This window comes from Camelus bactrianus, chromosome 25 (genome assembly GCF_048773025.1).
Source record: "Camelus bactrianus isolate YW-2024 breed Bactrian camel chromosome 25, ASM4877302v1, whole genome shotgun sequence".
Taxonomy (NCBI): domain Eukaryota; kingdom Metazoa; phylum Chordata; class Mammalia; order Artiodactyla; family Camelidae; genus Camelus; species Camelus bactrianus.
The window spans coordinates 8,064,835-8,090,391 of record NC_133563.1 but is presented as its reverse complement, the minus strand read 5'-3'; the positions used below and the strand labels follow the sequence as shown (position 1 = coordinate 8,090,391).

General features: G+C 34.7%; 1 protein-coding gene across 6 annotated transcripts in view; it reads right to left on the bottom strand.

The window, feature by feature from the left end:
• Positions 1-25,557, bottom strand: part of VPS13B (vacuolar protein sorting 13 homolog B) — a 627,348-nt gene that overhangs the window by 239,427 nt on the left and 362,364 nt on the right. For all 6 annotated transcript variants that reach the window (XM_074352634.1, XM_074352630.1, XM_074352633.1 and 3 more), the window contains exons 31-33: positions 17,317-17,520; positions 6,741-6,867; positions 4,529-4,672 (exon numbers count right to left, since the gene is read on the bottom strand). In XM_074352634.1, the coding sequence (XP_074208735.1) occupies positions 4,529-4,672; positions 6,741-6,867; positions 17,317-17,520 (475 nt within the window). The remainder of the gene's footprint in view (positions 1-4,528; positions 4,673-6,740; positions 6,868-17,316; positions 17,521-25,557) is intronic.

Below are 25,557 nucleotides of genomic sequence, written 5' to 3'. Positions count from 1 at the left end.
CTTGTACACGTAACTAAACTATCTCCCTTGTTAAATCCTTCTTGCATGAATGTTATGATTACATTACTAATAACCACTAGTATATAACTGGGCCTTTATGGAACCTGGACTACTTTGTCAGAAGATGAAGAATCTTCTTAAAAAGTAAACCAATTGTGTGAATCACCACAGCCCTGCTAAACACTAGGAAAGAAATCAAAGATGAGTAGTGTAGCCCTATTTTTGGAGAAAAATTAGAATTGCACATTTAGATTTCACTATGACATTATCTAGGAGATGAACTCCCACCTCGTGTAAATGGCAGGGAACTAGGATGTGAGGAACCCAAATAGCATCCTGTTGTGCTAGTGCAGTCAGATGTCATCATAAAGACAAAAGCAACAGAACGGAATACAGAAGGGTAAGTACTTTGTGATGTGGAATACATTTTGGCTTTTTAAATACTAAATGCTTACTTTTCTTTTGTACTTTCTCAGCCTGTCATAATATATATAGAGGAACAAGAAAAGGTTAATTTAACATGAAGAAACTGAATATTCTGGCAGCCAGCACTCACGGAAGTCCTAACAGTTGAAAGAGACACTGAAAATCAAAGAGTACAAATACAGGCTGCTTGATCACTAAGCAGAGTGTATGTTTTCAGAGCAAAAATATTGGAAAAGTTTTAGTCAATGTAGGAGACAATTTGCCTAAACTGTAGGCGGTCATCTTATTACCTGAAGTGCCTCCCTTTTAGCTATCTATGTACTTGAAAGCTTCATTATGCATTAGTTCCCCATAAATTCAAATTAATATTAAATATTGCTTCTAGCAATAATCCTTAGATTGTTCCACTGTTTTCACTTCAATTTCCAAAGATCTGTCCATCTTTATTACCCTTTGTTTAGAGAGATGTTTCCTCTACTAACAAAAATCCCCCTTTCACATTCTTGGATACATTTTAAATTAATGTTTCAAATGAAGACCTGTGAAAGATTGTCTGAAAACTTAAACATCATCAAAGTAAGCAGAACAAAAGAAATAATAATTAGAGCAGAAACCAATGAAACTGAAAACAGGAAATCCAGTAAAGAAAATCAATAAAACCAAAAGTTGATTCCTTAAAAAAAGCAGTAATATTGAGAAGCCTCTTGTCAGGCTTAAAAAGAGAGAGAGTGTGAGAGAGAGAGAAGTCAAATTACTAATATCAGAAACGAAAGAGGGGACTTTAGTTGAACTACAGATCCTATGGAAATTAAAAGAATGATAATGGATACTATGAACAGGTCTATACCCACAAATTTGATAACCATTTCAAGGAAATGAACCAGTTCCTTGAAAGGCAGAATCTGACAAAACTCACACAAGAAGAAATAGAGGACCTGAATAGGCCTACATTTATTAAAGAAATTGAATCAATAATTAATAACCTTCCAAAACAGAAAACATCAGGCCTAGATGGGTCACTGGTGAATTCTACAAAATATTTAAGGAAGAAATAATACCAATTCTTTACAATATCTTTCAGAGGACTGATGCAGAAAGAATATTTCCTAACTCATTCTGTAAGGCTAGGATTACCCTAATACCAAAACCAGATAAGACAATACAAGAAAAGGAAATTACAGACCAGTATATCTCATAAACATATTTGTAACAAACTTCAACAAAATACTAGCAAATGGAATCCAACAATGTATAAAAATAATTATATACCATGACCAAGTGGGACTTATCCCAGGTATGCAAGGCTGATTTAACGTTCAAAAATCATTTAATGTAATTCATTATATCAACAGACCAAAAAGAAAAATCACAGATAGGTGCAGGAAAAGCATTTGACAAAATCTAAACCCATTCATGATAAAAACTTAGTTAACTAGGACTAGAGGGGAACTTCCTCAACTTGATAAACACTATCAACAAAAACATCTACAGTGAGAAACCTGAAGCTTTCCTGCTAAGCTCAGGTAGAAGGCGAAGGTTATCCTCTCTCATCACTACTTTTCAGTAACATACTAGAAATTCTTGCTAATACATTAACGCATGAAAAGGAAATAGAAGTGTAAAGATTGTACTAGTCTCTCATACCATGCACAAAAATAAATTTGAAATGGATTAAAGAGTTAAATGTAAGACCTGAAACCATAAAACTTCTGGAAGAAAATACAGGCAGTACACTCTTAAATAAACAAATGGGACTACATCAAACCACAAAGCATCTTCACAGGGGAGGAAACAATCAACAAAAGGAAGACTCCCTGGTGGATGAGAGAATATATTTACACACAATATATCTGATAAGGGGTTAATACCCAAAATATCCCACAACACATACAAACTCAACATCAAAAAGACAAAGAACCTGATTAATAAATGGGCAAAGGCACTGTATAGACATTTCCCCAAGGAATACATACAGACGGCCAACAGCACACAAAGAGATGCTCAACATCACTAACCATCACGGAAATGCAAACCAAAACCATGATGAAATAACACCTCAGACCTGTCAGAATGGCTATTATCAGAAAGACAATAAATAACAAGTGTTGGAGAGGATGTGTTGAAAGGGGAACCTTTACACACAGTCAGTGGGAATGTAAATTACAGAAGTGTGGTTGTTTTAAAGGTAATCAGCCCTTTCAGAACATACTGTGACATTATAAGCAGTGTACTCTGTGCAGCTGAAACGTCTTTATGTTCTTACACTATCAGGTGTGAGCTGTGCTACTCATTTATGAATATAAAAGTATTCTTCTAGTTCACTGGAGGTCTTTTCTTAATATTGGAATTTTCAGAGACATACACCACTGAGGCAGGGAATAGGACTAAACTGCCCCTCCTCATGACAGTTTGTACTTTTTTTTCAACTGTGGTAGAACATACATAAAATAAAATTTTACTATTTTAATGATTTTTCAGTGTATTTTCTGTACTGTATTTCAGTATATTATCTGTACTTTTAATATCACCTCCAAGAAGGAATTAAGGTCCACAACCACATTTTTAAAACAGCAAAAACAATCCTAGCTTGTTTATGGAACTGTGAGGAATGACTCAACATTCAAGTAAGAGTTGTTGGTAATCATAGTCTGAGTATATCTTATTTACTGAAATCAGATCCTATTAATAGGTATTAAATGTAGGTAGGTAAATAGGTGTTAGCAATCAATTTGCAAAGTTCTATGAATTCCTAAAACACATTAGAAATCTGTGAGTTAGAATTCACTGACATGATAGATTCATAAAATAGCACAAATAATGTAGGAACGCAACTTGCTTCAAGGACTTCACTGAAAAATGCCATGAGGAAATATTTTTGGTCTGCTTATTTTCATATAATATAATTGTATTATTATGGGTTGTCTAAAATATACTGGGGGAGAAGTCAGTATTTTGGAGAGTATATAGCTCTACATTCTTTTTTAAAAAGACATGAACAAACAGAAAGCATGGATGATACAAGATAATCTAGTCAGAGAATCGTTCATGAAACTTAAAAGCTTCATCATTTTTAAATAATTTTTTTAAAAAGCTGATTAAGACTAATGTTATGGTTATAGCACACCAACTGTGGCAGAATAAAAAAAAAGCACTGACTTGAAAGACTTAAAAACCTCAGATCCACCATTTTTTAGTTTTGTGTGTATGATCTCAGGCAGGTTATTTACTGTCTGTGAGCCCCAATATCCTAAACTGTTAAATGGTGATAACGCCCACATCTACCCCACAGGGCGGCTGTAGTAACATGCTTGAAGATATATGAGCTAACTTACATGAAAATGCCTGGCACACCTGCTTAGCATCAAGCGGCTCTCAATGAATACATCTTCTTTACCTTCCTTCTTAATAAATAGCACTTAGAGCCTTCTGCATAACTCATAACAAAAATAAAAGCAGTGCCTTTTTCATAGATAAACAGTTTCTTCCCTAGAGTTTTTATAAAAGATTTATTCTAAGTACAGAAACAAAAAGCAAAGAAAAGTATCTTGAGACACATCTAACAAGAAGCTTTCTTTGTTTCACACTGACATGCTTTGTGGTTACAACGCAGGCTTCCAATGAACACTGGATCAAAATTAAAATTTCTAGGCAGGCATTCAAGTTCTATGATTGTGTCCATTCTTTACTGAGCATGGGAAATGAATGCTTTAGAGGTTACTTACTAAAGATATTCCCATAGTACACTTACAAAGCTCACTTCCAAAAGAGGCTCTATCCCTGTAATGTATCTGAGCAAGTGAAAACTATACCAGGTTTCGTGCACTGTGCTTTAAAAGCTGCAGCAGGCTAATAAAATCATGTTTTCACCAGAGACTTTTCTGAGGCTGGGCCACAGCGATATTGCAAAGGTGCATGATAAATTACAGGAAAAGACAGCAAACTTCAAAAACAAAAAACACTAATCCAGAATGATTTATGACCATATTTTGAATAAAATTAAATACAGAATAATTAGCAGAAAGCATTTAATTTCAGTTTTCCTATTACGAATGTAAGGTTGGCACAAACGTAGTTAGCCTAATCAAAATCAGGTAACAGTTACCTCTGTGGCTTTGCTTGATGGTTCCAGTCCAGTCATATTTGCTACTATTAACTGATGTAAGAGCTGAACTTGAGCCACACTTAGGAAGAAATCCAGGTTTGTGGTTATATTAACTTCCAAGGAATGGCCACATACTAAAATCTCCTGAAGGGAAAAAAGGTTGAATACAGATAAAGAAACATGATAGCCATTAGATGATAATTTATCATTCTTACTTATTTGACCCTTACGATGTTGATGAATTCTCCTGGGACTCAAGTTCACTTATTAATGAGAATAGCACACATGGTGAGCACTGCCACTTGACACAGTTTAATGGATTAATTTAATAAACATTTATGAGGGCCTGCTGTGCCGCAGGCCATGTCCTAGTTATAAGGAAACAAACTAACTTTCACCAGTTCCTACACATTTGCCTTTTTCATACCTCAAACTACTATCATTGATTCAATACGTAAGTGATGATGTAGTTCTTAACATAATCTTGTTCATCCATTCAAACCAACAAGTATTTAGTGAGCATATCCTAAGTCACAAGTACCATACGTGAGTGCTGGGAACACCACAGAGGGTAAGGCCAGTCTTGAAGGGCAATCTGCTCTCGAGAAGGTTACAATCCAGTTGGGCAGACAAATGTAAACAGGTAACTATCAGCAGGCAGTTACAGTCACAAGTGGTATGGTCTGAGTATTTTCCTAAGGGGACGTTCCAAATGATTTATAACAAAATGGAGTGCTGAAGCTAAAAACAGCTAGGCTAGTTAATTTCACTTTTTTAAACTCTAAAATCTTGGCAGCTTTAGGTAGATGTCCACTGCTTAACTGGTGCTGTTCTGCATAACTGAGTCGCCTGAACATTCATTGTTGGAAAACCACTCAGGGAAGGAAAACAGAAATGAAAAACAATCCAGAAGCTTCACTTAATAAGCAGAAGCCCTGCCTCTTGTCAGGAAGTGCATGTGGATAATGTTCAAATGCTTGGAAATGTCCAACAAACCTTCTTCCTATTAGTGTCTTTCAAGGGAAGGGATTTAAGCAGACTTACGACTGGTCCAAATACAAACCACACAGCTTAGAACAGCTTTTAATAAAGCCATAAAAAACAGCAGGCCGGAAATGATCCCTACTTTTTAAAATTAAATAAACTTTTGCCCCCTAAACTTTCTAGCATTTTCTTATTATAGTTAAATTCTTATTTTATTCCTCAAGTAATGATGAAAGGAATATATTTGTGTATTCTAAACCAATTGTGTTACTAAGTAACTGAAAGATAATAGCAGACTTCATTTTTATACACCTTTTGTGGATATAGAAGATATCATGCCCAACCTAACTTTCCCCATAGGGCTATTATAAACATCAAAGACAATAACATATACTAAATAATGTTTTTCAAAAACTCAGAGAAGGTTGTAAACTTTTTATCAACTTAGATTAATATATTTAATCTGTATCTAATTTTTCTGAACTTTTCATGACAACTGTTTATAATTCAGTGATCAAAAAGCTTATCATGTTTTTAGCATAGCATAAATTTTCATGAAGAATATTTTTAGAGTTATGGTGGATCAGATTATTATTACATTTCTATTCTAGGCTTGGAAGCAGTATGCCATAGTGATCAGACTTCAAACCTGGATCCACCAGTAACTGGCTAGTAATACCGGTCAAGTTATTTAATTTCTTTTGATCTCAATTTCCTCATCTATAAAACATGGAAACTAGTACTATCTATCTCATACGGATGCTGTGAAGAATAAATAGGGTAATTCATGTAGAATGCTCTTTGTAAAGTAACCCATGTGAGAATGCTAAGTGATCTGTCAATATTATTGTTGCTTTCATTAGAAAGAGGCTGTAGAGGTCAGGAGTGTATGGCCTGGAACCAGACCAGCTGGGTTTACACCATGTTTTGCTCCTTGCTACCTGTGAAAATTTGGACAAGTTAACTCTCTATGCTTCTGTTTCCTCATCTACAAAATGAGGACAGTAGGAGAAGCTAATGGGATTATTATGGAGATTAAATGAGTTATTACATGAAGAGAAATAACTGAATAGTACAAAAAGCGCTCAATAATTATTAGCTATAGTAGTATCTTATTAATAATAAGCTAATTTGTGTTCCTGTGCACTGAAACTATGAAAACCTGTAACACACAAAGAGAACCTGCTCCATTATTTAGACTAAAACAAAACCTAAGTTAAGTTCTAACCTCAGTGTGCATATTTTCCGGAGAAATTATTTTGGTGAAAATGATGGCAGGTGCTCCAGTTATTCGAACAGAAAAATCCATTAAAATGGGAGTCAAAATTGCTCTTCTTTCCTGATGCCGTCGTATGCTAAAAGATAAATAAAAAATTATTAGCCATTTCATTTTAAGGATAATTTTCATGAAATTTGTACAAGTTTGTACTACCAACATATATGACAAAATTACATTATTATTTTGAGTGTGTCTATTTGTATATTTTATAGTTTGTAACTTCACTTAACTTCAGATTCATAAAAGATAAAAAAAAATCACTGAGAAACTCAGATGTCATTAACCAATTACATACTAGTAGCATCCTAGGACCTTTCAACAAATTACTTTGTCTATTTTTAATTCTTTTTGTTTTTACAAATAGTTTAGTATCTCTTTTGATACCAACAAAAATCTTACTATTTTGTGATCATTTTTAACTTCTTAATTTTAGTATTTCTGACATTCTACTTGACAACTGCCACCTCTCCAATCTCAATAGGTTCACAAGCATATTCTCTTAATCTTTGATTTTTTTTCTTTAACTCTTAAAACCATCTGAGTTCATAGATTATTACTGCCTTTACAGTTTGTGAAATGGCTTTGGTGACTCTGATACTGAATTCTTCTTCACAACAACCCTGTAAGTGAAGTAAGGACCATTACTAGCCCTACATTATCTGTGAGGAAATGGGTTCAGGGATGGGCTAAGGCCACCCAGTGGAAAGAAAGGTTCCACAAGTGGGCCTGAAGGGTAAGTTGATACCAGAACAGCATTTAACCTCGATTTCAATTCTTCCGTATACATTCTCACCTTCTGCTCAGTTACTTAGCACAATATTTATACCCTACGTTTAAGATTGCTAATTGCTAATAATTTCAAAGGAAGTACTGCATTCATGGTAGAAGATGAAATTGGAAAACATCATTAGAAACCAAATCTTGTGCCAGTGCAGATCTTCAAGGCTACTAACCATATTCTCAGTTTTCATTTTATGAAATAATACAGCTCTATGTTTTTATTAGTAAGCCATACCTCAGAAGTGCCTTGGAACCATTAATTTGGTATTCCTTATTACTCTCTTTTATTATAAAATGATCAAGTTGATATCAGAGAATTGGCATAAGTTATCTCACGAAAAAGCCCAGATAAGTTCAAAACTCAAGTCTGTCCACATCCTTTTCTACAAGAGTAGTCTACAGAGAACTAGTATCTTTTGTTGAATTTTGCAATGGGCAGAGCTTTATATGGTGTTTGCCAAAAAAGCAAATTGGATCATCTGGTTCTGTGACACATAAGTATTGGATTTCAAGAGAGTCAATTTTAAAGAATTAAGAGATCTGGTGAATAGAGAGTAACAGGAAGAACTATTAAAATCTCAATACAGAGGAAGGGCTGAGATCCTGAGAGACACCATAATTATGGCCTAATAGCTCAAATTCCATAAAATGACCAATGTGAGAAACATGTAACATCTGATGTGCTTTCATAGGGGAGTGCTAAAATATATGATGTATTAAAAATACCTTAAAATGGAAAAGATGGCAGGAAACCAAATAAGAGCAAATCTTAACTGAAGCACTGATGGGAGGAAAAAAAGTACTTGTCCGTATCATAATTTTTTCCCATTATGTGAATTAAAAAAGTAACATAACATATGAAAGACTCATGACCTTAGAGATTAAAAAAGATGTTTAGTAAGTCAATAGTCTCATAAAACTAGAACTTTACTAGTATAGAGTGCTAACGTTTGTATTCTTTCTGGTAAGTATTTGAGGTAAGAATACATATTCTTTTTATCATAAAATCTTTTTAAAAGACTCAAATATTTTCAAGGATGAATTCAAAAGAAAGAAAAAATAAACATTGAAGAAGTAAAGTAACTACAATAAGAATTACACTCTGCCAACATTTTACTAGATAATGGTCTAGGGTTTAAAATAACAAAAGGGGGAAGTACAACTCAAAGTATTAACTAACATTTCTAATGACTTCAGGCTCTCAGTAAACCAAGGGAATAGATTTTTAATGGCCATATTGAGACAACAGGCTAATCCTTACATCCCTGACAGTAAAGGATTTTGAAATGAGCTGCCAACCTAGATCCGGGCCCTTGAAAGGCCAGAAAAGCAACTTCCCATCAGAAATAGAAAAGAATAAGGAAGCCTGCCTGGTTTGGCAAGAAAGCTTATTGAAAAAATTCAGAGATCTTCCTGTTATTTCAACTTAAAAATTAAAATAAAAATAATGGGAAAATTTAAAATAATGGGATTATTTTTAATATTCTTCTAATATTAAATACATAATAGATCGATAAATAGAATTTTAGATGTAACTTAAGAAAACATTAGTAAACTAGGATACAGATTTGAGAACCTTCCAGAAATGTACTAAAGTAAATTTAAAGTGGACAGTTTGAAAGAAAAGTTAAGAGACAGGAGAGGCAAGTCTGATGCATTTAACTGGCATTCCAAATGAGAGAAAAGAAAGGAAAAGGGACAGTATTAAAGTAATAATGACCTAGCACTCTCTAGAATTGCTGAAATATAGGAATCGACAGATTGAGCACAGTGAGTCCTGGTTCAGACAAATATAATAAAATCCACAATTACACGTATCTTGCTGAGTAAACGATCTTAAAATCAGCTAGAGAAAATGTTAAGACGTATGGGGTTGGAAAAGCTGCAGAAGAAATATTTCTCTGATGTGTTCTACTGTAACAATGATTTAATATTACTCCACATTGTCCACAGAAACAAAGAAATGGTACAGTGACCTGCACCTATCATCTAATGTAGAGGATTAGGCTCAAAGAAACTTATTAAACCCTCTTTAAGCATTTAAAAAAACAAACCTTGACAACCATAAGGTGTTAAATGATAGGAAAAGTGATTATATGTGTGTTAAGCTATTCTGTTAAGCTCTGGGAGGAGGAGATTTTAAATAATAAAAATTACAGATCCTTGAAATTGTCACTAAGCAAGAAGGCACGTGTATCTGCCACAAGTCCTCATGGAAACACAGGTTTAGGAGGCTGAGGCCATTTTCCTTGGGCCGGCATATTTACGCTAAGGTTCTTCTGCCCATCTCCCAAATATCTTGGTATGACTTTGTGGTAAACATTAAAGCAGTTTAAGAACCATACTTCAAAAATTTCATATTATGGAAAACTAGAGGCAGGAAAAATGGTACTAAGGTTTCCAAAATATTCCACCAAAAAGACAGAACATAAAGTGCTAGATGGTCTATGTATGCGCAGAGCATTTCTTATGCAACATGAAGACTTTCTTGGTACGGCATTACAGCTGCGCTTCAGATAGAAGACACAAGACTTGTGGGAATCAACCGAGAGAATACTTTATAGTGGATATTCCTAAATGTAAAAAAACAGTAATATTCACACATATTTATTATAAATAATAAATATATATGCTATTTGGAAAATTATTTGTTATAATTCGATTAACTATACTTATTTATAGATTCCTCTTATTTTTACATAGTCAAAGGATAAATCATTTGATTTCTATAGTGACTTTAAATTTAGTTAAGCATTGAAGCCCATTTTAGTGGGCTTTTTTTTTTTTTTCCTTCCAAGAGGAACACTATCTGGTGATTTTCTAATGCAATTAAAGTAATATCCAAAAAAATAAAATAATATAAAATCCAGACTCCCAATGATCTACAAGACCATTCATAATTTAATCCTTCCCTACCTAAAACTTCATCTGTTACTGCTCTCCTCCCAGTCAGACACGTTCCTTAAATGTGCTAAACTTATTCCAAACTCAAGGGTCTAAGTTCTGCCCACAACACTCTTGGCAGAAACACCCCAGGGGTATTTCCATGGTTAGTTCATTCTTGTCATTCAGGTATAAGAAGAGGCCTTCCTTGAACCCTAATCTAAGGAAATCTCCCAATTACCCTTATCACATTATACTGCCATACTATTTTCCTAGCACTTATCATTCTTTGAAATGTTGAGAACATGGACTGAGGGTCCACAACTGTGGCAGACCCTCTGCTAGGTGCTGGGAATACAATGGCAAAGATGGATGCATGGAGTTCAGAAAAAATTAAAATAATCATACAGTAAGACAAGTTTGATAAAGGACAGAGAGGCACAGAAACATCAGTAAGGGTTCAAGGTCCTAAACTTACATAAGGAATTATATAGTAAAGACACAGAGTCTGTGAACAATGCTGTTAGGAACTACAATTTGAAATGAGAATAATTTTAAGGTACATTTAAATAAAATGTTAGTACAAATTTATTTTTGCAAAATAAAATAATATTAAAATATTCTCATTCTTTAAAAAAAATAGAAACTAAAAACTCTCCCTCCCCCAAACAAACAAAATAACAAACCAAAACAATGGTCAACATATTTGTGATGAAGATCACAAGTGCTACATGTATTACAGTCTCCAAAACAAAGTCTTATGCGCACACCTATCCTGAAACAGCGACCTAATTCAATTTTACTGAGATGTTCAGTGCGTAATAGCTCTGGTTATAGTTTCCAGCTGTTGATATTTGTAGTCTGGAACTCCTGCATTTATCTCTACTTGATAGCTCTTTTCTGAGAAAAAACTTCAAAATAAACTTCATGGAGGAGGGAGAAACCAGGGGGACTACTCAAAGTTTCTTGGAGAAAAGGACATTTGGAAATTGTGTGTTGTGGATATAAACAGGAATCCACCAAGAGCTGGATGGTCATGAGATTTATTGTATTTCATTTTTAAAGCTTTAATAGCATGCATTGATCTACCAGGCAGAGTGCTCACAGAATTATACAAGATGGTGTATAAAAGTTATGAGTTGCACATATACTTTTAAGTAAATTTTGATATTATCTTGTTTGGCTCCATCTCTTAAAAATAAAATGTTCAAGGAGGGCTATTTAGGGCTTTAGTCAGTTGGGTTTAGATCAATCAGGGCTTTATAATCTATGTTTATATAGATAACAATTATGGTATTAGGAGCTTTAAGACTACAAAGTAACTCAAGATACGGAAGGTTTTTAAAATTTTATGATCTACTATTATGATGATTCTATTTAACTTAAATATTTTCTGGCTTTTTGAATACCTACTGTCTGTTAGTAACTATGCTGAGATACAAAGAGTAAGGCTGGGCAAGACAGTCTTTGTCATTTTATCTCTATGCCACCTTTTCAGGTTGCCAAGGGCACCTTCAGCCAATATGTAAGGAAGAAAATATTTGCTGGCTGTTGGGAAGGATAAACCAACCGCTCCTTCCTGCTGCATCAGCATCTCTTTTCCCTTCACACCACGCAGAGTTCCCAGGCACTTTGAGCAGGAGGGAGAAATCACATTTTCCCATGTAAAGCCATGACAAAGTTTAAGGAGGATTATTATCAAATCAGACAATTCAAGAAGGTTTAGGTTACTCCAGGCATTAATCTATAAACTATAAGAATTAGACTAACTTACATAATTTTGCTTAGGCAAAAATTTGCTTGACATCCTCACAAATTAAGACACAAGTGATGGTTTTCAGAGTGAAGGGTAAAAATAAAGGAAATGCTTTCCTTCCACATTCTTGTTTATGATTTCAGGTGCAATTCTGAAAAACTCTCATGTTTGATTAATCACAAGTCAAAATATGCAAGGGCTCCTATGAAGATCTGGGTGATACTTCACTTCAAAAAATAAAAATGTAAGTAATCAAAAGACAGATGGAATAGTCACTATCTCTCAGAATTAAGGCCAATTACATACGCTTCAGGGACTTTAATATCAACACAAAGTCATTCTTCCACATAGTCAATGTTACTAATTCTGTGAAGCACAGAAGTGACAGGTTTTAAGAACGTGTCAAATTCAAATTCAGCCTGCTAAGCAAACACAGAAACAACAATTAAAAAAAAAATCCTATGTGTGGGGAAAAAGGCCTAAAGGTAGTATATATAATTTGGTACATGTATATCAAAATACTTAAACAAATAAATATTCTGTGACTATTCCTCTCAAATTTTGAAAGATAAATTACCCAAGGAAATCAAACACAGATAATCATAGGACCAAATAAAAGTATTTTGTATAAAAACTAAATTATTTATTTTTCAAGTGTAGTTTTCAAGTCAATTCAAACTGTATCTTTAAATATTATAAACAAGAAAAATATACTAACTTGAAGAATAAAGGCTTACTGGCATTTTCAGGAAATCATAAGATAAACTTTCCACACCATCCCCCAACCCCGCCCTAAGTACTGATCACCATGTAAAACAGCAGCAGTGATTTTAACGTGTAATCTGCACATGGCAGACGTCAGTACAGGTTATTTCAGTACTCAGCACTTCATTTCCTCAGATTATAAAATAAGCCCAGATGTAGCAAAAATGGTTGCTAAAAGAAAAGAAAAAAAAAGTGATTAACAATGAACTTAGCATAAGTGTAAGGGGTCAGAGCATTGAAGAGAAGAAAAGCAGCTGACTAAGGAAGTAAAGCACGGTTCTGTACTCAGCTCTGTCTATAAGTGACATTGGACAAGCCAAGGAATCTCCTCCAACTTAGTTTACTATAGTGGTTTTGCTCTATAGCTAAGAATGGTTCAGTTTAGAGAGACATTTACACGAGAGTTGGAATGTGGAAGAGAAATAGTGGATAATAGACTCTGGAAGTCATGCTGGTTTTTGTTTTTTTGTTTTTTTTAAAATTGAAGTACAGTTACAATGTGTCAATTTCTGGCATACAGCACAATGTCCCAGTCATGCCATCCTGTTTTAAACAGCAGTGAAATTACCACATAGAGGGGCTGGCAGATTCCAGCTTGTCCTCATTCTTCCCTGCTCTGTGACCAGCTCCTTATCCAGACCGCTGGCCCTGCTGACCAACAGCAACTGCAGGTTCAACTCCAGAAGCAAGAGAACAGCCTCCCATGGACTTCTCTAACAGCCTCTGTGCCTGGTCCCACTGCTGCTGGAACCTGGCTTCCCAGGTTCCCTGGGGTGCTACTATTTGTACTGTTTCTTTTAACCCAGGTCACCTAGCTTCATCCACAATTGGGTGCCATCTTATTCCTAAAATAAATCCCTTATGTTACAATGATTATAGTGGTTGTGCTGCCCTGACTGAACCCTGATGTATTTCCTCAGCTGAAAAATTAAGATTATGGAAGCAAAAGATCCTCTAGCTTTAAAATCTGATGATTCTTTACGCTTAACTTCCTTGCTTCCTTCTCCCCAACTCACACACATAAACACATTATGATCAAAGACAAAATGTGAGTAATGTATCAGGAGGAATAAATGAAAATCATTATAAAAGTTGCCATTTAATATTAATTAGGGGAGGGAGCAAATTATTCTTCACTGTGTATCTTTTGAGTTCTACCTGTAATATCTACTGAAAAGCAAAAACATAATAATGTTAAGGTTCTGTTTATATTTCTGTTAAGATTAACTGTCAGAACTGAGCAACATCAGATCTAAAATTTCTTGTCTTCATTTGAATCAGTATCTCTCAGAAACACTCACGTTCAGTCACTTGATTTGTTAGCCCTACTTAATCATCTAATCATTTAATCTTTCATTAATTCATTCAAATCTTTACTAAGTCCCTGTTATGTGCCAAGTATGTTATCATCTGGGTGTTCAGAAGTGAATAAAACAAGCCATGTTTTAATGCTCCTACTCTTTGGATCTACTGCTTTCTTAGTTCAAAATGCCCCCATCCCTCTCCCGCCACGCATCCTTTGTGGAAACACGTTCAGAAGCCATATACTCCGTGAAGCCTTCCCTGAAAACCTACCCATAGAGTTAATCATTCATTTCTTTCTTTAAATTCTTTATTTGTACCTATGTTGATTTTACATTAATTTACTGTTTTGTTTCTGTGTTTATGTCACATCTGTTAGACCGAGATGTCCTATGTTCATGCAATGTGTTAATCCCAGCTTTGCTGTGGCTCTTCCATAATCCTAAATATCCTTTATTTATGTCTATCAGAGTACTTTCCACATTGTACTCTAATAGCTAATTAACTAATCTGTCTTTTTGACTGGATGCTGAGCTCTGTAAGGGATAGGGACATATTAGAAGCTATTTTATTTTATTTCTTTAGTGTATATACTGGATGCTCGAAAGTCTGTTAACTTTTGACAAGGGTGCCAAGATCATTCAATGGGGAAAGAACAATCTTTTCAACAAATGGTTCTAGGACAACTGGATATCCAACATGCAAAGGAATGAAATTGGACTTTTAACATACACCATATACAGAAACAAACAAAAAATTTCAAAATAAATCAACAACCTAACTAGAAGCATTAAACCCATAAAGATCTCTGAATAATATAGGTATACATCTTCATGACCATGGATTTGGCAATGGGTTGTTAGATATGACACCATCAGCATGGGCAAAAAAAGAAAAAAAAGTAGGCCAATTAGACTTTATCAAAGTTAAACACCTGTGCATCAAAGATCATAATCAAGAAAGTGAAAAGATCATTTGTAAATCATATACCTGATAAGGGTACAGTAGCCATAATAAATAAGGAACCCCTACAAATCAGCAACAAAAAGACAAACAATTCAATTTAAAAATGAGCAAAAGACTTGAACATATATTTTTCCAAAGAAGATATTCAAAGGCCAAGAAGCACATGAAGAGGTACATGACATCATTAAACATTATGGAAATCAAAATGGTACCCAGAAGGATGGCTAAAGTAAAGGGAAAAAAAAGGAAAATAAGCGTTGGTGAGAATGAAGAGAAAATGGAACCCTTGAACATTGCTGGTGAGAAAGTAAAATGGTTTATCTACTGTGGAAACAGTTTAGCAGCTCCTTAAAAATTTAAATGTAAAATTACCATAGGACACTGCAATTCTACTCTTAGGTTATCTATCCCAAATACCTGAAAACAGGTACTCAAACATTAATGCCACAGCAACATTATTCACAATAGCCAAAAGGTACGAACAGTCCAAATGTTCATCAATGAATGAATGGATAAACAAACTGCGATATTTCTTATAGAGTGAAATATTACCCAGCAATACAAAAGAATGAAGTATGGACACAAGCTACCATGTGGATAAACCTCCAAAACATTAAGTTAAATGAATGAGCCAGACATAAAACGTCATCGAGTACATGATTCTAATTTATACAAAATATCTGTAATAGATAAATCTATGGAGACAGAAAGCAGATTGGCAGTTTCCAGGGACTGTGGGGAGAGAGAAGGATGCGGAAAAACTGCTTAATGGACAAAGGGTTTTACTTCAAGGTGAAGAAAATGTTTTGGAACTATATAGAGGTGGTGGTTGCACAGTATTTTGAATGTACAAAATGCACTGAATTGTTCACTTTAAGTTGTTAATTATATGTATGTGAAATTCAACTCAATTATTAAACCACACATATGCACACAAATTTTTTGTTAAATGAATTAAGTATTGAATAGCAGAAACAGCTCAGTTGAGGCTGGATGGTCATAAAGTTTCCTAGGAAAATAAGGCTCATCTTTCTGGTTGATGATAGCATCTGTGGTTTTTAAGAAATGATGACCTTGAAGTTTTGTAAGACAGTAGTTTCTAAATCTGAAAACTAAGCAAAGAGAAGGAATGAGGGGATGGACCCTGGCTGATACCACGTGATGTTTAGAGATCAGGATCTGTGGTGTGGACCCAGCTCCTCCCTTCAGAACCAAAACACTCAATGCCTCCAGCTGCCAGGAGTGTTGCAAGCGGATGGCTCCTTAACTACATCCCTCCCCTGAAATGTACCTGGCCAGCTGTGGGAGATTTATCACCCAAATTTAGAGCCCTCCTTAGGTGCATAGGCAATCACTTGACAATGAAGGGCTGTAATAATACATTTCATATCATGAAAGTGCCTTGTGCTAGGGATAAATAAATGGACAAAATAGTGATGATCTGTCTTCAGGACCCAAAGAGTATAGATAATTAATATTAAATATGCTAAGTGATATGGTAAGAGCATACAGAAAGGGACCCTAACCTGCTCGATGTCTAGTCTAAGACTTAATGAATGACAGGCAAGTGAAGGGTGGGTTTGGAGGGTTCCAGGCGAAGAGAAGATCACACGCAAAGGCTAGTAACTACTGACAAATCCTACTTTCAGGAAGCTGAAAGCAGCTCGTTATGACTATAGCATAACAAAGTTAGAAAGGAATGTGGGTACCTAAAGGAGAAGAACCTCATAAGAAAAGACAAAAAAAAAATCTGACCTTGAGGATAATGAATTTCAAGGGAAAATATGAATGTATCCTTAGCCTGAGGAGGAATCTTTCATCAAAGAGGAAGATTTAAAAAAAATAAAAATTCTGACACAACTTTAAATTTATAATAATTGCAGTGTAACAGGACCTATCAGGACTAGCAGGTTTCCAAGCAAAATCATGAGCTACAATTACAAAATACATTTTACGATTGCCATGAATTGCAGAAGCAACATCCAAACACTTAGGTTGGGCAGACTAAAGACTGTTATCATCAACTGTTCCTATGGCAATGAAATAGTAAAAAGTTTCTCAACCACTTCCTACCTGCTGGCCATATTCCACTCCAGGGCTGGATTTTGAGAATTTCTTTCACTTTCTGTTAGCACCCCTCCTGTGCCACTTTCCTTCTCTGGTTTTAGTTGATCCCACTGCGCAGTACCAATGTTGATGGACTGCAGGTCTATTTGGTATTGTCTATCTTCAATTTCTGACCCAGGGTCTCGAAGAATTCCTAAGTTCAAGGCTCTCCTGTAAAGGCAGTGAGAAAAAAAAAAAAGTAAACAGATAAAATAAGTTTTCTGTGTTTATCTTGTTCCCTAACATAATATCATTATCGTTCTTTCCTTTGGATTACTGGGTTAATCAAACCTATTAGGCAGGTATTAGAAAGTTACCACATATTATGACTTGAAAATACATCCAAAACTGATCACTTACAGTATCTACCCTATAACGATTTCTTACATTATTCTCAGCATTGTGTTATTTTTCTAAGCACTTTCACATAATATGATGTCAATCCTTGAGATTTGTGAGGTTCTATTATTATTTCAGTTTCTACTGAAGAGAAAATAACGCAGAGAGATTGAAAGACTTAGCCAAAGTTACTGAGCTAGTAAATCCAGGTTTTTCCAACTCAAAACACCCTGTCTTCTTTCCAATGCTAAACACCTACTTTCCCTTCCTCAGCACTCTGATGTCTTGTTAGGAAAGATGGTGAAGCCTTGCTAATTTATTTAACTCCCCTACCCCACGCCTTTGGTTCTTTATATAACCCACTGACACAGAGACTAAACTGTTGAGAAGACTACATTGCTTACTGATGTAGAAACACAATTAAGGATTACTGGCCCATAGAGAGTTGGAACTTTGATCTTACTGGACCCAAGCTTAAGTAAAAGAATAAAATTATCAGCAGCTTAAAGCTAAACTAAAAGAAGTAAATGGTTAAATTTTTCATGAAGGTTCTAGAGTGAAAAATAGCAAGGCAGTATCGTGACTGGGAAGAAGGCTAATTGGAAGCCAGTTGAGCCTAGGCTTGTGTGAGTTGGGAACTTTTTAGTTATGTTGGCTCACAAATTTTTTAAAGTGAGTTATCAAAAGGAGAGTACCACTTGCCCTCTGTGAAAGTTTCAATCAACACAAAAAAATAAAATTATATAGGGGATAAAATAGCTTTACTAGCACAGACACAACTGTAGATGTCAGAAAAAATACAGTTAAGTTAGCTACATCAAGAGAACACTAATAAAACTGATTAGTGGAGGAAGAAGGGAGGGAAGCACGGGTCCTAGTATGAAAATTATAGAGAAACAGTAAGAATGTGATCAAGACTACCCCTGGATCAAGACTAAGTAAACAGTGTGGGTCAGACCATGCCCAGGGACTGGTCAAACACTGATGGAAGGTGGATGACAACTGAGACTCAAGATGGCAGGAGTCTGGGCCAGATTCTCAGGCATGGAGATAGCATGCATTGGGCCAGGCAAGGTGAGGGCTGAGGCTAACAAATTCAAGTGAAGAGAGGAAAAAGGAGAGGCCTGGAACAGAGTGAGCAGGCAGCTCAGGAAGGGAGATATCACTGGGCATTACAATCAGGGAACAGGAAAACAAACAGGCATTGGTCAGAAGTCATAGTGGGAGCCAGAAAACAGAGAGATGGATTCTCATTATACCCAAGGTAAGAGCTGAACCTAGTCTCCTTTTTCATTTTTCTAATTTAGAAACATTACAATCTAGGAATGGGCATGCAAGAAAAGGTGCCCTAAAGTTTTATATAAACCCAAGAATTACCTTAAGAATAGGGCCCAGAAAATGGGCTGTGAACATTTGCCTTAATGAAGGGAAAGAAAAAAAGGAGTGAATGAGGGTGCAGGTGGGAAGGAGTAACATTCTGAATATCCCTATTTTGGTAGAACGCTCTCCTTTCATTTGAATACTCAAATAATTCTGTTAATTCTAAAGGCTCAGCTCAAACTTCACTTTCTAAGAAGCCCTTCCTGACCACCATTTCTTCAAACTCCCTTACTCTCAAATCTCAGCTCTTAGGGTCTTTCTATACTTACAAATATAAGAACATCACAGTGACTTGTCAGTCTTTCTCAATATGACATAAATTTCTTGAAGACAGAATCTATGTCTTCTATTAAACAATCAGTAAGTGCTGTTTCAATTCACTGATTTGAACTAATATAAATATTTAAAAATCTCAAGTGAGGAATCAATCTATAGCAATAAGAACACAGAGTCTCCAGACAGGAAACTTCTGCTGCAGGACCACATAATCTCTGAAAGACAGCAAGTATTTTTGGCATTTGGTGGCCCAGCTTATTTCCCTAGATTATTGTTCCCCATATAATAGTTACACTTACTTATTTTAAACTAACCAATGCTTTCTACATTTTAAATAAATTCCCTAAACCCATTTTAAAAAAGAGGACTAAAGCAACTTAATAATCCCTTTGAAGGACAGAAAAAGTCTAAAATAGACCTAATTGGAGTCCCAGGGAGATAGTACAGTGAGTTCTCATTCATGGAGGAACTACTTGAAGAGACAATGTTATTCTACAACTGCTGAAAAATGCCAAACCTTAGATCCAAGCAGCCCAAAGAATCCCAAGAAGTAATATAAGGAAGAAACTGGTAAATATATGACTACACCTAAACAAACATTATCTTCAAAATATTAAATAATGCCAAAATTATGAGAAGAAAATAAGCTAAAAATAAGACACTGGACAATGACAGTATATAAACTAGGGGACCAGGTAATTTTAGGTAAAGTTTTCTAAAGTCCTTGTATTTGGGGAGGGGGGAAATGAAGACAAAGACACTAACTTCAGACTTTTTAAGTACATATGTGAAAACAGCTAGAGTAACAACTAAAATAATAGACATGGAACATGTAACTCTCAAGTAAGTGAAGTAAAAATTAGAATGCAAGCGCAAAAATCAGAGAAACTTAGACAAATAGCTCATAATAAGAACAAATCCAAAGATAACTTCAATCAGAATAAATGTAACTGATTTAACTGTCCAATTAAAAGAGAAAACTGTCAGATTGGTTTTAACAAATCATAGTTTTATTGTTTTTTTTAGGAAATATACCAAAAACTTCAGTGCACAGGAAGATTGAGACAACAAATAGAAAAAATATGCATATATTAGGCCAAAAGAAAGTTGGAGTAATTATATTGATATTTGACAACATAGACTTTAAGGAAAAAAATTATTTAAAATAGTTACTATCTGAATGTAAAAGATCAATTTGCCTGGAAATTAAGGCAATTCTAAATTTATTTGTAATAATATAATTTAAATATATATATATATATATATATATATAAACCAGACATACCCACAAGAAGAAATTGACAAATATATCACCTGTAGTGGAAAATTTTAACCTACCTCCCTTAGTAATGAATTGGCTAAGCATATTAAAAAAAAAAAAAGTAAAATAGAGAAAATTTAAAAAACATAAATACATTTGCTGAAACAGACATTTATAGAACACAGTATCCAACAACTAGAGAATACATATTTTTCTCAAGCATACAGGAATATTTACAGAAACCAGTCACCCAAAAGGCAATAAAGCTACTAGCCTCAACACATTTCAGTAGGTTATTATCTGATGGACTATATATTCTCTGAGTATAATAAAAGTAAGATATTTTATTAAAAAAAGAGAGCCTGCAAAATTGCCTGTATTTGTTTAAAAACACACATCTATGTAGTCACTCACTGATCAAAACAATAATAAAAATTTAGAAATACTTAAAAACAAAATGTGCATTAAAAGTTGTGGAATGCAGTTAAAGTGGTACTTAAAGGGAAATTTATTGTCTAAAATGTTTGTTTTAGCAAAAAAAGAAAGTCTCAAAGTTAATGAGCTGAACATTAAAAGGCAGAGTAAACTTTAAAAGAGGGAGGGGGAGGAAATAAGAGCAGAAATTATTGAAATAAAAAAGCCAGAGAAGATCAACAAAGCCAAAAATAAACAAACCTCTAGCAATTCAAGGACAAAAAAGAGATAAAGATAGGAGGCCAATAAACTACATTTGCAATAAAAACGGAAACATAACTATGACACTGTGGAGATTAAACAGATATTACGAGGATATTAGGAAGATTTATAGGAACAAAGATTGTAACAATTTATTGTGGAAAAAAATCTCTCCTACTTAATCACTGCCCTAGAAGACATGTCTTATCCTTTTCACCATGGGACAAATATAAAAGTTGTCCTCTCATTTCTTCTACCAAATACAACAGTATGTCTATCATACTCTTTTTCTATATAAAAACAGCTATTTAATATAATAGCCGGTGAAAAGTAACCACTTCCCTACTTCTCACCTCAGTCAAGACTGCCAAAAGGGTATCCTTCTATCTGAACAGCACTGTCTCCAATGAGAAAATTTGCATTCATTCATTCATTCAAAGGCTATTCAGTGGGCAAGACATGCTAGGTCCTGAGGACACTGAGTCCTGCCCTCACGCAGAGAGAGGACTTATAAAACAGTCAACATTATACAAGGTTAGGTACAGAATGCAATTGGAAGCACACAGGAGGGACTGCTGACCCAGATCTGGGGAGCCCAGGAAAGTGGAGGCAGTGTTTAAGGGACTTCAAAAAAGCTCAATCTCATTTAGCACAATGAAGAAAGTAGTGAGGCAGAGGAAACAAGAGGTTTAAAGGCCCAAAGTTGTGAGACAGCAGCCCATCCAGAAACCCTGAAGAGGCTCTGAATGGTTGGAGTGGAGAGAGGCATGGAAGGAAGCAAAGCCATAAAGCTAGTGAGGCTTCAAGCCAAAGACAAGCCTTTCTTCCCAAAGTGTCAGTGGCCTGTACTAGGCCCATCTCTGGGGGTTTTACCCTTTTACAGGTGTGGCCCACAGGTCAGGCCTGCCTAGCAAATTGGCATCTTCTCTTCTGCCAAGAAGGTTATAGAAATTATGGAGTAACAGTCAAGAGAGGAGAAAGAATTGGGCTTCTATCTTAATTATAAAAATTAAATGAGATAATATATAGAGAGCCTAGCACAAAACTTTCCACATTGTAAAAACCTCAGTAAGTGTTAGAAAATAAAAATCATTCACTTTGATTCACTCCTCAGCCTTTGTATAAAATGCTAAATAGACGTGAAATAACTGAAAAATTGAGAGGAAGAGAGACTCACCCAGATAAAGCACATATTAGGATTCGGAAAAAAACAGAAGCCTGACCAGAGAGCACCACTGACCCTCAATTTAATCAAACTCAATGAATTCTGCCCAAATTTTCTAATTTAATGTTTCATCAATCTAAAAATATTTTGACAGCACGCTCATTAGTATGTAATAAATTCCTTACTTTCTAAGGGAAGAAACAACCTATTGTATAAAATTTAGGCCTTTAATAAAAAACACAGTTCCATCTTTAAGAAATCATTTTCTTCAACAATTTTTTCACCTTCTGAGAGATCAAATTACAAAACTCTGCCGTTTCCCAAGTGTAAAATTTAAATTACTATTAATAAACATAGGCCATCTGGCTTTTTAGTTTAGGTTAATATAAAGATTAAATATATTTTAAAGAATTAGCTAATATTTACAAACTATACGTTTGGTTTGATTTTGCTCTGATAAAAATAAATACAGGATAAGTATTTTCAAACTTAGATAATAAAATCTAATTTTTCTTTCTTATTACATGATCAATATGACTTATTTTTAATTCTTTATAGTCAGAAAACATACAGTGGTGCATTGATTTATGTCATTTTCCAAAAAGTACTTGATTTTTTCCTCAACCTGAAATATTCACTAATCTTTATCCTTTAAAGTATAAGATATGCTCATTTTGTTTTATGCATACTTAAAACCAATTCCTCTTATTACAATATAGAATATTCAAAGTACTTTGCTTTGTTTCTCAATACTAAATTAAGAAAACGTACTAAAAATGTTTTCATTCAAATACCATACATTAACTTTTATTAGGTAGTATTAGAACAAGGTGTCTTGCAAAAGATATATTTCACATCTCTTGGTATACTAGATATTTTTTAAAGGTATAAATACATAAACAGCTACAGAATTGAAAATTACTTTTTTTCAAAGGCTGGAAATCATCATACAACTTTTAAAATGCTGTTTTCCATAAATAAGAACTTTATAACTAAAAGTAGTCTGTTAAGTGTGAAAAACAATCTGACTGCAAAGCCAAAAATTAAAGTATATCTTATTCAAGAAAGCTTTGATTAAGTGCATCACATTTTCACGGCACAAAAAAAAAAAACTGCAAAATTATTAAAGAATTTTAATAGAATGATACTTTACTAAATCATAACAAAAAGCACTTTTAAGGCTTCAGTGAATGTCTAAATTAACAATATTAGCCTTAAAAAATACAATTATGATATCTCAATAAGGAAAGCTTCATACTATTTCTTAACTAAATGTTTCCTAGAAATGTTTGATATCATAAATAGGAAACAAATTTTCTTGTCTCAAATTCACATACTTCTAAAAGCTCTATGAACTTCACTCTCCCTCCTTATTACAGTCTTTAAAACCTTTTAGCAATTCAAATCAGAAAAGGGAGTGAGTCAAGATGCCCATAACTTCCTTACTCTTAACACAAAAAGCTGCTTTATTAGCTAAAATGTAGGAGTTATAATTGTAATTGCTTTGCCCTTCCGAAACTCATCTCCATACCATTTGAACTGTTCAGCAGGTGGTGTAGGAGGATAAACTGAAGTCTGCAATAGCTGGTCAATAATATAATCATAAGGAACCAAAGAAGACTTTAAGTATATAACAGGAAACACAGCTTTAATGTTTTCCTTTTTAAATTGATTTAGTCTGGGTCAGGCCTTTTGTATGTTTACATAAGGAACAGCTCATGTTGAACCACTTACTGCTCGCTGCTGAATAGGCATATCTCAGGACCTCACTGTAAAGAAGTAAAATTCATTACTTACAGCTCAATTGAGATCTACAAAATGTTAAACAAGCCAAAAAATAGGAATGTAAAAAGAAGTAAAATTTATATTCTTGATTAAATTAAATGTCTACATTTTTATTGCTGAGTCTCCATAAGTGACAGTAATTTTGAGAGTGTATAGGTAGGGGTATAGACGGTTGACCATCATGCTAAGACCAACTGCTGACTTCCGTAACTAATGACTTAGGGCAAAGGGTCTCATCTTTAGAGTGCAGAAGAATCACCCAGAGCTTATTAAAAATGTTAGGTTCCCAAACCACAAAAATTCTGATTCAGCAGGTCTGAATGCCTTTTCCTCTTTTTTTTTTTTTTTTAAATCTAAGCTACTATCCTTATTGATTCTAAAAACCACATTCTGATACTTTGAGCATCGTATCTTTTTGACTTGGAACATCATTATCTCTGCTATGTGAACTGAGGAGAGCAAGAACGAGGACCAGTAAATCTAAGGCTACTTCACTTATAAAACAGAGAAATACTTGTCCTTCCTCTTTCACTGAACTACTTAGAGGAAGCACCTCTTCTCTTCAAGGCCAAGATCTCTGTTAATTCACTTCACCCTTGAAGGCTGGGTCAGTGTCTGTCTTCTCACCAGCTTCTACTTAGCCACAGAGCTTGACACAAGGTAGGCTTTTAATATATGAAAGTTGAATAAATAACAAATATTTTTCTTCATTCTCTTCATTTCCCTTGGAGACTATACTCAATCATTTTTTCTCCTGAAACTTAACCATTCAGGCAAAAAGTACCATTCAAATTATTCTCCTCGTGAAAGAGAAAGACTCCCTAAGACCCAGTACACCCACACTAGGTGACACCCTGCCACATTCCCTTTTGAACGGAAGTGTATTTCTCTCTCAGTATTTCTATTTCCTACTTATTTTCTCCTCTAATCAAGAACAATCAGATGTCATCCCTATCCCTCCTTTGAAATTTTCCTGGAAAAATTTTCCCTACCCTCAACTCATTTTCTAATTACCAGATCCAACGGACGATTTTCAGTCATTAACTCACCTAACCTTTCTGGGCACTTGACAATTCAAAGTGGCAGTACAGCATGCTGGTCAAGAGCACACACTGCACATTTAGCCTGCCTGGGTCCATAATTCTAGCTCTGCCACCTACCACTGGGTATCTTCGGGCCAGTTAAAGGCTCAGCGCTTCATTTAATTCATCTGAAAAGTGGAGTCAATGAAGGGAGTCAAATGAGTTAATACATGCAAAGGAATATCTGACTGGAAGTAAATAATTACATATTAAAGCTACTTATCACAATTGTGCTTATTCTTGAA